Source organism: Myotis nattereri (genome assembly GCF_964212035.1).
Source record: "Myotis nattereri genome assembly, chromosome: 8".
Taxonomy (NCBI): domain Eukaryota; kingdom Metazoa; phylum Chordata; class Mammalia; order Chiroptera; family Vespertilionidae; genus Myotis; species Myotis nattereri.
In genome coordinates, this window is record NC_138083.1 from 67,540,188 (window position 1) to 67,553,202 (window position 13,015).

General features: G+C 52.7%; 1 protein-coding gene across 1 annotated transcript in view; it reads left to right on the forward strand.

The window, feature by feature from the left end:
- The window catches only part of PREX1 (phosphatidylinositol-3,4,5-trisphosphate dependent Rac exchange factor 1), a gene marked incomplete at its 5' end in the record, with an annotated part of 175,399 nt that overhangs the window by 141,591 nt on the left and 20,793 nt on the right, over window positions 1-13,015 (forward strand). Inside the window, 10 exons of the mRNA XM_081096665.1 lie at window positions 568-710; window positions 2,523-2,615; window positions 3,547-3,695; window positions 5,366-5,451; window positions 6,386-6,522; window positions 7,226-7,346; window positions 9,606-9,793; window positions 10,061-10,222; window positions 11,096-11,306; window positions 11,749-12,025. Coding sequence (XP_080952791.1) covers window positions 568-710; window positions 2,523-2,615; window positions 3,547-3,695; window positions 5,366-5,451; window positions 6,386-6,522; window positions 7,226-7,346; window positions 9,606-9,793; window positions 10,061-10,222; window positions 11,096-11,306; window positions 11,749-12,025 — 1,567 coding nt within the window. The remainder of the gene's footprint in view (window positions 1-567; window positions 711-2,522; window positions 2,616-3,546; window positions 3,696-5,365; window positions 5,452-6,385; window positions 6,523-7,225; window positions 7,347-9,605; window positions 9,794-10,060; window positions 10,223-11,095; window positions 11,307-11,748; window positions 12,026-13,015) is intronic.

The window sequence follows — 13,015 nt, forward strand, 5'->3', positions numbered from 1 at the left end:
GAACCTGAACCCCCTTTCCACCCTAGGACAAAGATATCCCCCTGCATTTTGTGTGGTGAGTTTTAGTTTTCCTGTTTATATTTAGGTCTTTAATCCATCAGGAGTTTACTGTGGTCTAAGTGTGAGTAGGGATCCAATTTTATTTCCATTCCCTGCAAAATGGGTTCCCTGCACCATCTGGAATTCTCCACGTGGTCATTCATCATCCGTCACATACTAAGTTCCCGTAAACACTCGGTCCTCTTATGTGATTTCTGTTCTCTTCCACGGGTTCTTCATCTGTGTCTGCGGTAGTTCCACGCTGTCTTGGTTACTCTGGCTTTGCAGTATGTCTTTATAGCAGGCGGGGGCAAGTTCAGATTTTTCAAGAGACAACAGAAAGCCAGACTTTTATGTGAAAGATCCTAATATGTTAGTGTTGGCACATGATTCCATTGAATAAAACACAGTGCTGGCCAAACCAAATGTATCCAGGGGCTGGTTCCGGCCCGTGGCTGCCAGTTGGCACGTGGCCGAAACCTTCCCACGTGAGCCTGACCACGTGCTTGTGTGTCTGTGGGTTTGCAGTGCTGGAGAAGAGTGAGTTCAAGGATGAGTCGCAGTACTTCCGCTTCCACGCAGACGAGGAGATGGAGGGGATCAGCAGCAAGAACAAACAGCTTCGCAACGACTTCAAGCTGGTGGAGAACATTCTGGCCAAGCGCCTGCTGGTAGGAGCAGAGCTAAGCTGCTGCGTCTTCCTTCCCAGACCCACCTGATATGGCTTCAGATGTGGCTGGAAGACCTTCAGATGCGGGCTCAGCTTGGAGCACCCAAGAGAATGGGTGATTCTAGGTGGCTGCTGGCAATGCTGCCAAGAGGCCAGGTCACTTCACTGGCCAAGACTACCTTCCTCACAAGAGAGATCGGGCTGTCTAGCTTTTCCTTTCCATCTCCCCTTGCCCACCCTCCATCCCAGCCTCACATTTGCAGAGAGAATGGCCTCCTGAGAGGACTCACCCTGCAGACCAAAGCCTTAATTTTCTGGGCTGGCACCCTGTCCATCCCGTTGCTGTCAATGTCCTTGCAGTTGAGGTAGAACATTTATGTGCAAACCCTAAGATGTTAGTGTTGGCAGCCTGTTCAGATAGTTTGCCTTCCAAGCCCACCAGGTCCTGTTCCTCTGCTTACTGTGAGCAGCAGCCTTCATCTCAATGCCTGGACCCCGTGTCTCTTGAGCAATCAAGAGACAGCTCAGAGAGGTTAGGTCTCTTGCCGCAGCCGGAATTGGGGCCAAATTCTGAATACTATGCAGACAGCTCCATTGACTTCTCTCCTGCAGTACTTCTCAGGTTGCTTTTCCTTGCGCTTCCTGTTTCTCCTACTATAAAGCCCTCCCATGCTCCCCATCACACAGATAAAACCCAGTCTCCTATGGCCTACAAGACTCTTCCTGCCTCTCCAGCTTCCTCTCCTGTTCTCTCCCTTTCCTTGCTCCTCCCCAGCCACTCTCATCTGCTTTTTATCCTCCAGTACCTTGGACCTGACTCAGGGCCTTTGCACATGCTGCGCCCTCTTCCTGGATCACTGTCCTCATTCTTTATATAAAAGTTCTGTTCCTCACTTCATTTAGTCTTGGCTCACATATCACCTTTTCTGCCCATGTTCTGTCCTTTTAAGTGCTTTATTTTAATTCAAACTTCATATTCTATATCTGTTTCTCCTCCCCCACTAGATAGCTGTATGAGGGCAGGAACTGTCTGTCTTGTCCAGCGCCCAGTGAAATACCTGACCCATATAATAGGCAGCAGCTCAGCAGATAATGGTTGAACGTATAAATGTGTTTCCCTGTGGCCCCCCACCCCAAACCCCAAAGCCTCCCAAGCTGCCTGCCAAGTTCTTGGTGGCTGGACACCTTTAGATCTAGTTTGTTCATTAGGCCAGTACATTTTTAAAAAATATGTTTTTATTGATTTCAGAGAGAGGAAGGGAGAGGGAGAGAGAGAGAGAAGCATCATTGATGAGAGAGAATTATTGATCGGCTGCCTCCTACACGCCCCTCACTGGGGATCAAGTCTGCAACCCGGACATGTGCTCTGATTATGAATTGAACCGTGACCTCCTGGTCCATAGGTCGATGCTCAATCACTGAGCCACACCGGCCGGGCTAGACCAGTGCATTGTTATTGAGCACCTACAGCATGCCAGCAGGTGGGAGACAGTGGTGCATGACTGAGAGACTGCCCTTAGGTTGGGAGGAGAAAGAGGAGACAGGTGATGAAAAGTAAACACGAAATCCGCACCAGATTGAGGTAGGAGCTAGGTGGTGTGTCTTCACAGATAGGTATAGAGCACCTACTGTGTGTCCTGGGTGCTGTTTATTCTGTTCCGTTGTACTCCTCACCCCATACCCCTCCCTCATGTAGATCTGGGGCCTGAGGAGCCAGTAGGGTCACAGTCGTTTGGGGCCAAGGCAGGGCTGGCTCCAGGCCTCCCTCCCGACTCCACTGCCTCACCGGGTCTCTCCTACTTCGGGCCCACAGATCCTTCCCCAGGAGGAAGACTATGGCTTCGACATCGAGGAGAAGAACAAGGCCGTGGTGGTGAAGTCGGTCCAGAGGGGCTCTCTGGCCGAGGTGAGGCCTCTCGGAGGGGCTGTGGGGGTCAGAGAGTGAGGCGTCTCTCTACACATTTCCTTGAGGCAGGCAGCAAATCCTGAATTGTCCCCCCTCACTTGCTTATTGTCCATGTGGGCAAACTGAGTTCAGGGCCATCTTGTCGACCTTCTCCTGGAGCCCGGACAGAGCTCCTCTGCTCAGGGCTGTCCTCTCAGTGTGTGTACGACTGGCTCCCTCTGCTGGCCTGGTGGGGGAGGTGCAAGGAAGAGGTTCTGAATCAGCTGTGATAAGGGAAAAACTAACCCTCTGTGGCCTGAATAAGACAAGTTTCTTGCTGTCATGGACACAAGGTCTGCAGGAGGAAGGAGAGCGAGTCTGTGGTCTGTGGCAGGCCAAGGCTGCCGCCCCAGGTCCTCTCCGCTGCCCCCTGGGGTGTGCGGCTGGGTAGGGAGAGGCACCTGTCATGTCCAGGTGCCTGCTTGTGTCCGTGTAGTGATTAGGAATCACTGTGTAGACACCTGCTCGCCCCACAGTGGCTGGAGCCATAGGACTTTGCTTTTCTAATGATCTAAGCGGTTAGGAGGAGGTGGTTGTGAGTCTTGGTTCAGGGTCAACCTCTCTTTGACTTGGCTGGCCAAGCCCTCCTGGTCACAAGGGGGCTGCCCCAGTTCGATGCCTCCTGTCCTCACACCGCAGGGTGGGAAGCAGGGGCAGGCCACAGCAGTTTCTCCTCGAGGGAAAACGTCTTTTCTGTTAGTGCCTCCAGCCGGCTTCCCTTCATAGCTCCGTGGCCAGAACCAGCCTCACCAGCCTGCAGAGGGGAGGGACTGCTTACCACACAGGGGGGCTGGTTGCCCTGGGGGTCACTCTGGTCATGCTGAGTCCCTGGGGCTGGGGCTGTGAGGAGGACAGGAGACTAGCAACCTGGTGTGCATGTCTCCCTGCCAAGATGGCTGGCCTGCAGGTGGGGAGGAAGATCTATTCCATCAACGAGGACCTGGTGTTCCTGCGGCCCTTCGCAGAGGTGGAGTCCATCCTCAACCAGTCTTTCTGCTCCCGCCGCCCCGTGCGCCTCCTGGTGGCCACCAAGGCCAAAGAGTGAGTGTCCCCAGGGGCCAGGTGTCCACCGACCTTCCTCTCAGGTCGAGGAGTTGCCTGAGTGCTAGGGATGGTGGGGGCTCATTCTGCAGGTACATGACACGAGGCTGCTGCCTTCAGTCGTTCAGCAGGTGTTGGTCGTGCGCCCGCTGTGTCTAGTGGTGCTTCAGGCTCTGGGGACCCAGCCACGTCTGGATGGGTGCATTTCTCCCCCTCATAGACCTCAGCCTGGTTGGAGGGTAGAGCAGGGGACAGACGGACACAAACAGTGGAGAAGTAAGAGGCATACGGGACCAGCTGGTAGCAAGTGTGGGCTGATACCTAACGCTGGGAAAGAAGATGGGCGGTGTGGAGGGATGGTGGTCGGGGCGCCACTGAGCACTGAGATGCAGGCCTGACGGAGGTGAGGACGGAGTCAGGGGCCTTGCGGGGGAAGAGGGCTCCAGGCAGAGAAAACAGCCGATGCAAAGGCCCGGGAGGAACCTGGCTGGTGTGTCTGAGGAATAGCGAGGAAGCCGATGTGCTGGAGCAGAGCGTGTGAGAGGGAGGGGTGGGTGATGAGGTTGGCCAGACGATGGGGCCGGGCCCTGTAGGACCTTGTGTCCACAGTAATGACCGTGGAGCCACTGGTGAGGCACGATCTGATGTAGGTTCTGGCAGAGCCCCTCTGGCTGCAGGTGCAGACCAGACGGTGGGGGGCAGAGGTGGAAGCAGGGGAGCAGCGAGGAGGCTGCTGGCCCAGCCTGCATGGCAGCAGGGGTGTGGTGAGAAGTGGTTGGATACCAGATATAGGTACAGGCAGAAGCGTTTTCTATTTTAAAAATTGTGCATTTGGTTTCCACTTCTCCCTTCTATTTAAGGCAAATGCTTCCCAGTTTTCTGTTGACAGGCGGGATGGAAAGTTTTAATATGATTATTTCAGTAGAAAGGCAAGTCAATTTAGGGAAAATGATTGATTGGTTGGCTGGAATGTGGAAGTGGCAGAAATCACCCAAGTGGAATGAGCCTGTCTTAAGTCTGACAACATCTGGGGTTTGAGAACAGGCTCCCAAGAGCCTGGCTTTCTCTGGCTGGTGGGGACGGGAGAGGCGATCCTGAAGGCCATGGTGGGGGACATGCGCTTGGGGAAGCAGGCAGCTGCATTGAGGCCCCTGGGTTAATGATGCCCACTGCACAGTCCTGAGCAGGGGCCACCTGCTCGGCTCTGGTGTCCCACCTGCAGATTGGCCAAGACCGGGGCTTTCAAACCGTGTTCTCTAGAGGACACGTGTGGGCTTTTTTCTAGAGTCAGCACCAAGATGTGGGGATCACTTCTCACTCTTCCATCTGTGGTTGTTGAATAAAACTTCACCGGCAGAGGTGTTCTGGCCACCAAGAGGCCTCCTTCCATGAGGAGGGATGGAAAAGGGAGAGGGGGACCCGGGATTTCTGTGTGTGGACTGCAGCTCCAAGGGCAGGCCGTGCTTCAGATGAACTGGAGACCCTGGTGGTGGGGGCGTTGGTTAGGCTAAGCGAGGTTTCTCTGTATATCTGGGAGCTGGAAAGCCTGGCACTGCTATGATTTTGGGCTGGATTTCCCAAAAGTCCTAGAGGCAGGGGCTCCTTGGGGTGGCCCGCTGGGCCGTTGGGAGTGATGCTGCTTTTCCTTATGGCTGCTTCTCCTGCTGCAGGATCGTCAAAGTCCCTGACCATCCGGAGGCTTTGTGCTTCCAGATCCGTGGAGCTGCCCCGCCCTATGTCTATGCTGTCGGGAGAGGTGAGTGGGAGCCTAACAGACAGAGGGGAGCTTTGGGAGACCCATCTGTGTGTGAGATAGGAGTTCAGAGCCACCCAAACCATTACCACCAGGCCTGTGCTCATAGTGCACCATTAGCACTTACTTTCTTTGCTTGAGGCCAAGGCTTGCAAATGCAAACACCTATGGGGGTCAGGCAGTTACAAATGAGTAACTGAGAGAAAGACAATAGGGAGTGGTGAGGACTATGGCGAGGTGAAAAATACCCATTTACTCGACAAGAGACCCTATTCCTCAGCTCAAGCTCATGGCCAGGCAGGAACTTACCAAAAGTCACACAGTTGGTTAGTGGCAGAGCCAGGGTTTGAACCCAGGCCCTTGGGGTCCAGGCCTGTGCTTGTCAACCATCACACCGTATGGGCCTGATATTATTTCATGTACAAAGCTTGGCATTTCATTTGCATTTACAGACCCTTCATATCAACCACACAGAATCCTGGGGTCCCCGGCCTATCGTTTGGGAATTGTGGTATACCAGTAGCTGAGAAAACATGCATGTGGAGTCCAATAGACCTGGGTTTGACCCTGGCTTCTCCTAGCAAAGTGACCTTGAGAGAATTACTTTGCCTCTTTGAGCCTCTGAATTCCTGTCTACAAAATGGGCTGATCCCGGTCCCAGTATCACAGGTTGTTGCAGGATTTTAAAGGAGATGAAGTTTTAGAGTGAAACTAGTTGCTGTTTCTCTGAGCCCCAACTTCTACTTCTGTGAAATGGGGATGCCGGTCCCTGCCCTGCCTGCTGGAGTGGGTCAGAGAGTGGCTCCTGGGTGGGAGGGATGGAGGTGGAGTGTTTGGGGGTGGGTGGAGGACAGTGTTCATGTGGATTCCTGCCCTTGCCTGCACTGCTCAGGCCCTCCGCCTGGCATTCCGCCTCAAGCATTCCCGTCTCCCTTAGGGTCAGAGGCCGCGGCCGCAGGGCTCTGTGCTGGCCAGTGTATCTTGAAGGTCAATGGCAACAACGTGATGAACGACGGTGCCCCTGAAGTCCTGGAGCACTTCCAGGCATTCCGAAACCGCCGAGAAGAGGCCCTGGTAAGCCACCCAGCAGCCAAGGGGATCAGGGGAGCCCTGCTCAGTGAGGGGGTGGGGCTGAGGGCCACCTTTCTCTGGAAAAAAGTCTGAAGGCATCATGGTGTTTGGGGTCAGGGAGGGCGGGTGGGACCGAGCTGGGCTTCGGCCCTCTGCCCCCTCTGCCTCCCTGGATTGGAGGAGCTGGGCTGTAATACCTCCTGGCCTCGGGTTTCCAGGGGTGAATGGGTGTGATAAGACCCTCTTTTCTTACTACAGAGGCACGTTGGGCAAATGGTTATGTGGATGGTGAAAATTGATGTTGTACTTGGGTCAGGGGCTGGGGTTCAGTGGAAGGTGGTATTGTTTATTGGATTATCTAGTAAGTGTTTATTGAGCACCTGCTGTGTGCCTGACACTTTTCTAGGCCCTGGGGCCACAGGAGAGACACGTTTTCTGCACCCATGGATCCGACTTCCATTTTCAAAGGCTCCCCCCTCCCCTGGCACCTGTGTGGCATATAGACTATAGAGGGTGAGGGCTGAGGGTGACTGGAGGTCCCTCGGGGAGGTTCCAGAGCGAAGCCTTGGGGGCCTCTCCAAAGGAGGTGTCACCGCAGGCTCAACGCCTGAGCTCTGGAGTTGGGGAACCGTTGGCACCTTTGCCGTCCCTTCCTCCCTGGGCTCCCAGCCCCATGGCTGCCCCTCTTGCTCTGCTCCCCTCACAGGGTCTGTACCAGTGGATCTACCACACCCATGAGGATGCTCAGGAGGCCCGAGCCAGCCAGGAGACCCCTGGCGAGGACCCAGGTGGTGAGGGGGCCCGGGAGGAAGACCAGCCCGACTCAGGTGGGCAGTGAGCTAGAGACTCCAGCGGGGAGCTGGGTCCTCTTCTGTGTCTACACTCCCTTGTGATCCCATCTTGACGCCATCAGTTCTGTGTTCGTTTCTGATGGCTGCTCTGACAAAGCACCGCAGACCTGGTGGCTGAGAACAGCACACATTTACCCTCTTACAGGCCCGGAGGTTGGAGTCTGAGATGAGGCTCACGGGGCTAGAACCGAGGTGTCAGCAGGGTTGCATTCTCTTTGCGGCTCTAGGGGAGAACTAATTTACTTGCCTGTTTCAGCTTCTAGAAGCTGCCTGTGTTCCTTGGGTCACGGCCCCCTTCTTTTGTATGCGGAGCCAGCAGTGTGGGCCCGAGCCCTTCTCTCCTTGCCACCTCTCTAACTCTGCCTATTCTGCTTCCATCTTCCCCATTTAAGAGCCCTTGTGATTACACTGGTCTACCTGACTCATCCAGGTTCATCTCATTGAAAAGCCAGCTGCTTAGAGCAGCGGTTCTCAACCTGTGGGTCGCGACCCCTTTGGCGGTCGAACGACCCTTTCACAGGGGTCGCCTAAGACCTTCCTGCATATCAGCTATTTACATGACGATTCATAACAGTAGCAACATTACAGTTTTGAAGTAGCAACGAAAATAATTTTATGGTTGGGCCACAACATGAGGAGCTGTATTTAAAGGGCCAGAAGGTTGAGAACCACTGGCTTAGAGCCTTAATTCCATCTCCAACTGTAGTTTCCCCTTGCCATGTGAGAGCATATAGTCCAGGGATGAAGATGGGGTTGTCTTTGGGGCCATTATTCTGCCTACTACGACCTCCCACATTTATCTCTCTAGTGCAGTCTCAGCCCTGAACTCCAGACCTGTCTTTCTACCTCCCCTGCTCCCCCATCCAGTATCTAACAGGCATCGCAGACTCCGCATGGCCAAAACAGAAACTCCTGAACTTCCCCTGAGCATCCCATCTTCATCTTTCAGATTCTTAGGTCCTAGATCTTGGAGTCCCCTCAACTGTTCCCTTTCTTCTGACTCCCTCCACCTTAATTCCAGAAGCGCACTTTGTTGCTTCTGTCTTCCTCATGCACCCAGAGTTATACCACTTCCCACCACCTCCATTGCTGCCTGGTCCAAGCCACCGTCATTTCTCACCAGGACGAATGCAATAGCTGTTCATTATCCTCCCTGTCCCGCCTTACCTCTCCGCCTATGGGCTGTTCTAAAAAAACCAGAATAAAACATTCCAGTGACTCCCATCCTAACTCAGGACAAAGACCAAATCCTCATCATGGTCTTCAGCCTCACCTCTCATCACTTTTCTGTTTGCACTCTCTGTTTCATCCACTCCAGCACCAAATGTACTCCTACCCCAGGACCTTTGCACTTGCAGTTCCCTCTGCCTGGAATGTGTTCTTTCTGAGTACTTCTTGCCTCATTCACCTCTCTTCTCAGATGTTACCTCCTCAGAGTGCCCTTCTGTCCCAGAGTCTCCTTTTTCTATTCTATCCTATCCTATCCTATCCTATCCTATTCTTTTTCTTTACTGCATGTATTAGTTAACTATATATCATGTAGTGCCTTCTTTGTGTTCTAGGTATGTCACTCCCTAGCTGTGACATACCTCGTCATGTAGCCTCTCTGGGCCCATGTTGATTGGGACTGTATCTGGGCTACATAACCACAGTAACTCAGGAAACTGAAAAGTCTGAGTAGGGTCATGTAAGCTTCAGATCTGGCTCGATCCAGTGCTTTCTGTAGTCTCCTAAGGAGTCTCTTTCTCTCTAGTTTTCAGCTCTGCTCCCTCTGTGTTGGTTTTCCTTTTACCTGCTATTTTATCCATGCAGTGGCTCTGGCAGCTTGGAATCCAGTTGAAAAGAGAATATCTCCAGCTCTTTGTAGATCCAGCAAAAGTCCCAGACTTGACTCTCATTGGCCCAGCTTGGGTCACGTGCTCATTCCTGAGCCAGTCACTGTGAATAGAGGAAATCTTCAGCTTGTGCCTTTGGTGAATGATGCAGGTGGGGGAGTGGGGGTGGGGGGCTCTTCTAAGCCACATAGACCGGGATAGGGCACACGGGTTGATTTCTAGCAGGACAATGTAGGACAAGGTGTGAATAATAGTAGGCTGGCAAAATCCAACAGAGCTGCAGCACAGGCTTCCGTTCCCCATCTGTCTGACGGGAGCTGTCTGTGGTGCAGGGCCAGGGGGCTGGCTGGCTGTGGGGTGGAGTCCCCTCTTCAGGGTTGATTGTCCTTTTGGCTTTCAGCCTTCCCTCTGCTGTCCCTGGGTGCCCAGCTGAGCCTGCATGAGGACAGCCCTGTGGTTAGCCTGAATGTGGACAATGTGCACCTGGAGCACGGCGTGGTGTATGAGTACGTGAGCACAGCGGGCATCAAGTGTCACGTGCTGGAAAAGATCGTGGAGCCCCGTGGCTGCTTCGGCCTCACTGCCAAGGTCTGGTTGGGCACTGCCCTGGGGGTGGAGCAGCCTGATTCCCGTTTCCTCTGAGTTAGCCTGGAGCCCTGAATTCTAGTCTCTGCCCACGATACGGGATTTAGAAGAGTGGCTTATCTCTTTAGCCTCAGTTCACGCATCTGCAGAATGGGCCAGTAATAGACCTGACCTCATGGGGGTGTTATGAGGCACACAGGAATCTGTAGATAAACTGCTTAAGACCCTCCTTGGTGCAGGGCGTGTGCTCAGGAGTTGATGTTTCTGCAGATCCTCGAGGCCTTTGCTGCCGATGACAGCGTCTTTGTGCAGAACTGCGGGCGGCTCATGGCCCTGAGCAACAGCATCAGGACCATGTCCCATTTCGAGTTCCGTCACATCTGCGACATCAAGCTGGAGAGCATTGGCCAGAGGATTGCCTGCTATCAGGAGGTACCTTTACCCTCAACCTGGGGCATTTCGGTTATAAATGTCAAAACCCACCACAACTTAGCTTAGACCAGGGGTGGGCAAACTTTTTGACTTGAGGGCCACAATGGGTTCTTAAACTGGACCGGAGGGCCGGAACAAAAGCATGGATGGAGTGTTGGTGTGAACTAATATAAATTCAAAGTAAACATCATTACATAAAATGGTATGGTCTTTTATTTTTTTAGTTTTATTCATTTCAAACGGGCCGGATCCGGCCTGTGGGCCGTAGTTTGCCCACGGCTGGCTTAGACAAATAGGAGACTTTATTGGCTTTTATTACTGAAAAGTCCAGAGGTGAGCTTCAGGCATGGTTGTATCCAGGTGCTCAGACTATCATATGAGCATGGCCTCTCTCCTTCTCTTGACTTTATTTTCCCATGTTGGCTCCGCTGTCAGGCAGGCCTTTCTCATGTGGTGACAAAATGGCCCCCAGCAGCTGTACCCTTAGGAACCCCCATAGAAAAGGAATTGAGAGCTTCTGTTGGCTTGGCTTGGGTCTCGTGCCTAGCTCTGTACCAGTAACTACAAGCATGGGGAGGCAGCCTTACCTGAACCTCATGGACTGTGGGTTGGGGAGAGATGGTTTTAGCTCATGTGTGCAGCTAAAATGGAGACGTGAAGGTGGGTAGGTACTCAGAGGACTCAGATTTCTCCAGACTTTCTCTGAAATCTGGATCTAGTGAAAGGCAGTGCAGGGGAATCCACCTGTCCATTGGGGCTATTCATTTTGTCCAATTTGGGATGTCTGACCTAGACCAGGGTAAAGTGGGAACTGTGGGGACACCAGAATTCCCGGAGTCCCGGAGCATGGCCTCATGTCCCCGCCTCTGTCAGTTTGCAGCCCAGCTGAAGGGCAGGATCAGCCCACCCTTCAAGCAAGCACCCCTGGAACCCCGTTCTCCGTGTGGCCTGGACTTCTGCCCCACCAACTGCCACATCAACATCATGGAAGTGTCCTACCCCAAGACCACTCCCTCCATTGGCAGGTCCTTCAGCATTCGCTTTGGTCGCAAACCCTCCCTCATTGGCCTTGACCCAGAGCAAGGTAACTGCATGTGTGTTAGAAATTGTGTTTGGATCTCACACCGCAGACACTCAAACAGAAACATGTCTGGAGGTCAGCGGTCCAGGGCTGGAATGGTGGCTTCACGGTCATCCAGGATCTAGGCTCCTCTCTTCCTACACCGTCATCTCTATGGTGTAGAGGTGGCTTTCATCCTGAAGGATGCCTCACGGTATAGAATGGCTGCTGGAATACCAATCGTCATGTCTGCATTCCAGGCAGGAAAAGATCACAGTAGTTAAAGGCATATTAACACTAAGCCAAAACTTTTGTCTTGAAGTAATCTAGGGGATTAAAATAATATTTAAAAGGGAAAATTCTCGTATTTATTGGGAATCCTGGAAATGGGTTATGTACTTCTAGCCAAGGGGGTTGTGGGCGTCTGGGCGCGGTTTCCAAGTGAGCCCTCCCTTTGTCCATGCAGGCCACCTGAACCCTATGTCCTACACCCAGCACTGCATCACCACCATGGCTGCCCCATCCTGGAAGTGCCTGCCTGCTGTGGATGGGGACCCTCAATGCCAAAGTCCCCGTGACAGCAGCTTTGGGCCAGCCAATGGGGCCCTGGGCCCAGAGGACCGGGGTCTGAGCTTTCTCCTCAAGCAGGAGGACCGTGAGATCCAGGACGCCTATCTGCAGCTCTTTACCAAACTGGATGTGGCCCTGAAGGAGATGAAACAGTATGTCACCCAGATCAACAGGTGAGTGTGTGTGTGTGTGTGTGTGTGTGTGTGTGTGTGTGTGTGTGTTAGAGTCAGGATTCTTTGTAGTGGAGGCTGTCCTGTACATCATAGGCAATTTATCAGCATCCCTAGATGCCAGGAGCACCTCTGTTCCCCAGCCGTGACAAACATTGCTAAATACCCCCTCGGGGGACGGGGGCAAAATCACTCCTGATTGAGAGCCACTGCTCTCATGAAATGATAGATGTAGGCAGCCATCATTAGCAGAGGCTGAAACTATTTGGGAAAAGGTTTGGGGGACTTTGGAACTTTAACAGAAAGAGCGATGGTGTCCCTTTTGGTGTAATGCAATGGGGCGCACACACAGCACCATCTACGAAGTGTTCTCGCCAACAGAAATGGCACTGTTCGCGAATCAAAGAGCTAGGTCTCACTACTCAACTGTAGGACGTGGAGGATAGAGCAGTGGTTCTCAACCTTCCTAATGCTGTGGCCCTTTAATACAGTTCCTCATGTTGTGGTGACCCCCAACCGTAAAATTATTTTCGTTGCTACTTCATAACTGTAATTTTGCTACTGCTATGAATTGTAATGTAAACATCTGATATGCAGGATGTATTTTCATTGTTACAAATTGAACATAATTAAAGCATAGTGATTAATCACAAAAACAATGTGTAATTATATATGTGTTTTCCGATGGTTTTAGGCGACCCCTGTGAAAGGGTCGTTCGACCCCCAGGTTGAGAACCGCAGGGATAGAGGATGGTGACATGGCACCCCGGGGACACAAGTGGCCAAATCTAGAGGGAAGGTGATTCTAGATGGAAATAACTGATGGGGATTGGAGTGGGGAGCAGGTCCAGGGAGGAGGAGGAGGATCTGTTAGAGAAGAGACATACCAACCAAATGCAGTGTCTGGACCTGGCTAGGGTTGTGTTTCTAACACACCATCTGTGAAAAGACCCTTTGCAGACAACCAGGGGTATTTGAACATGGACTGGATAC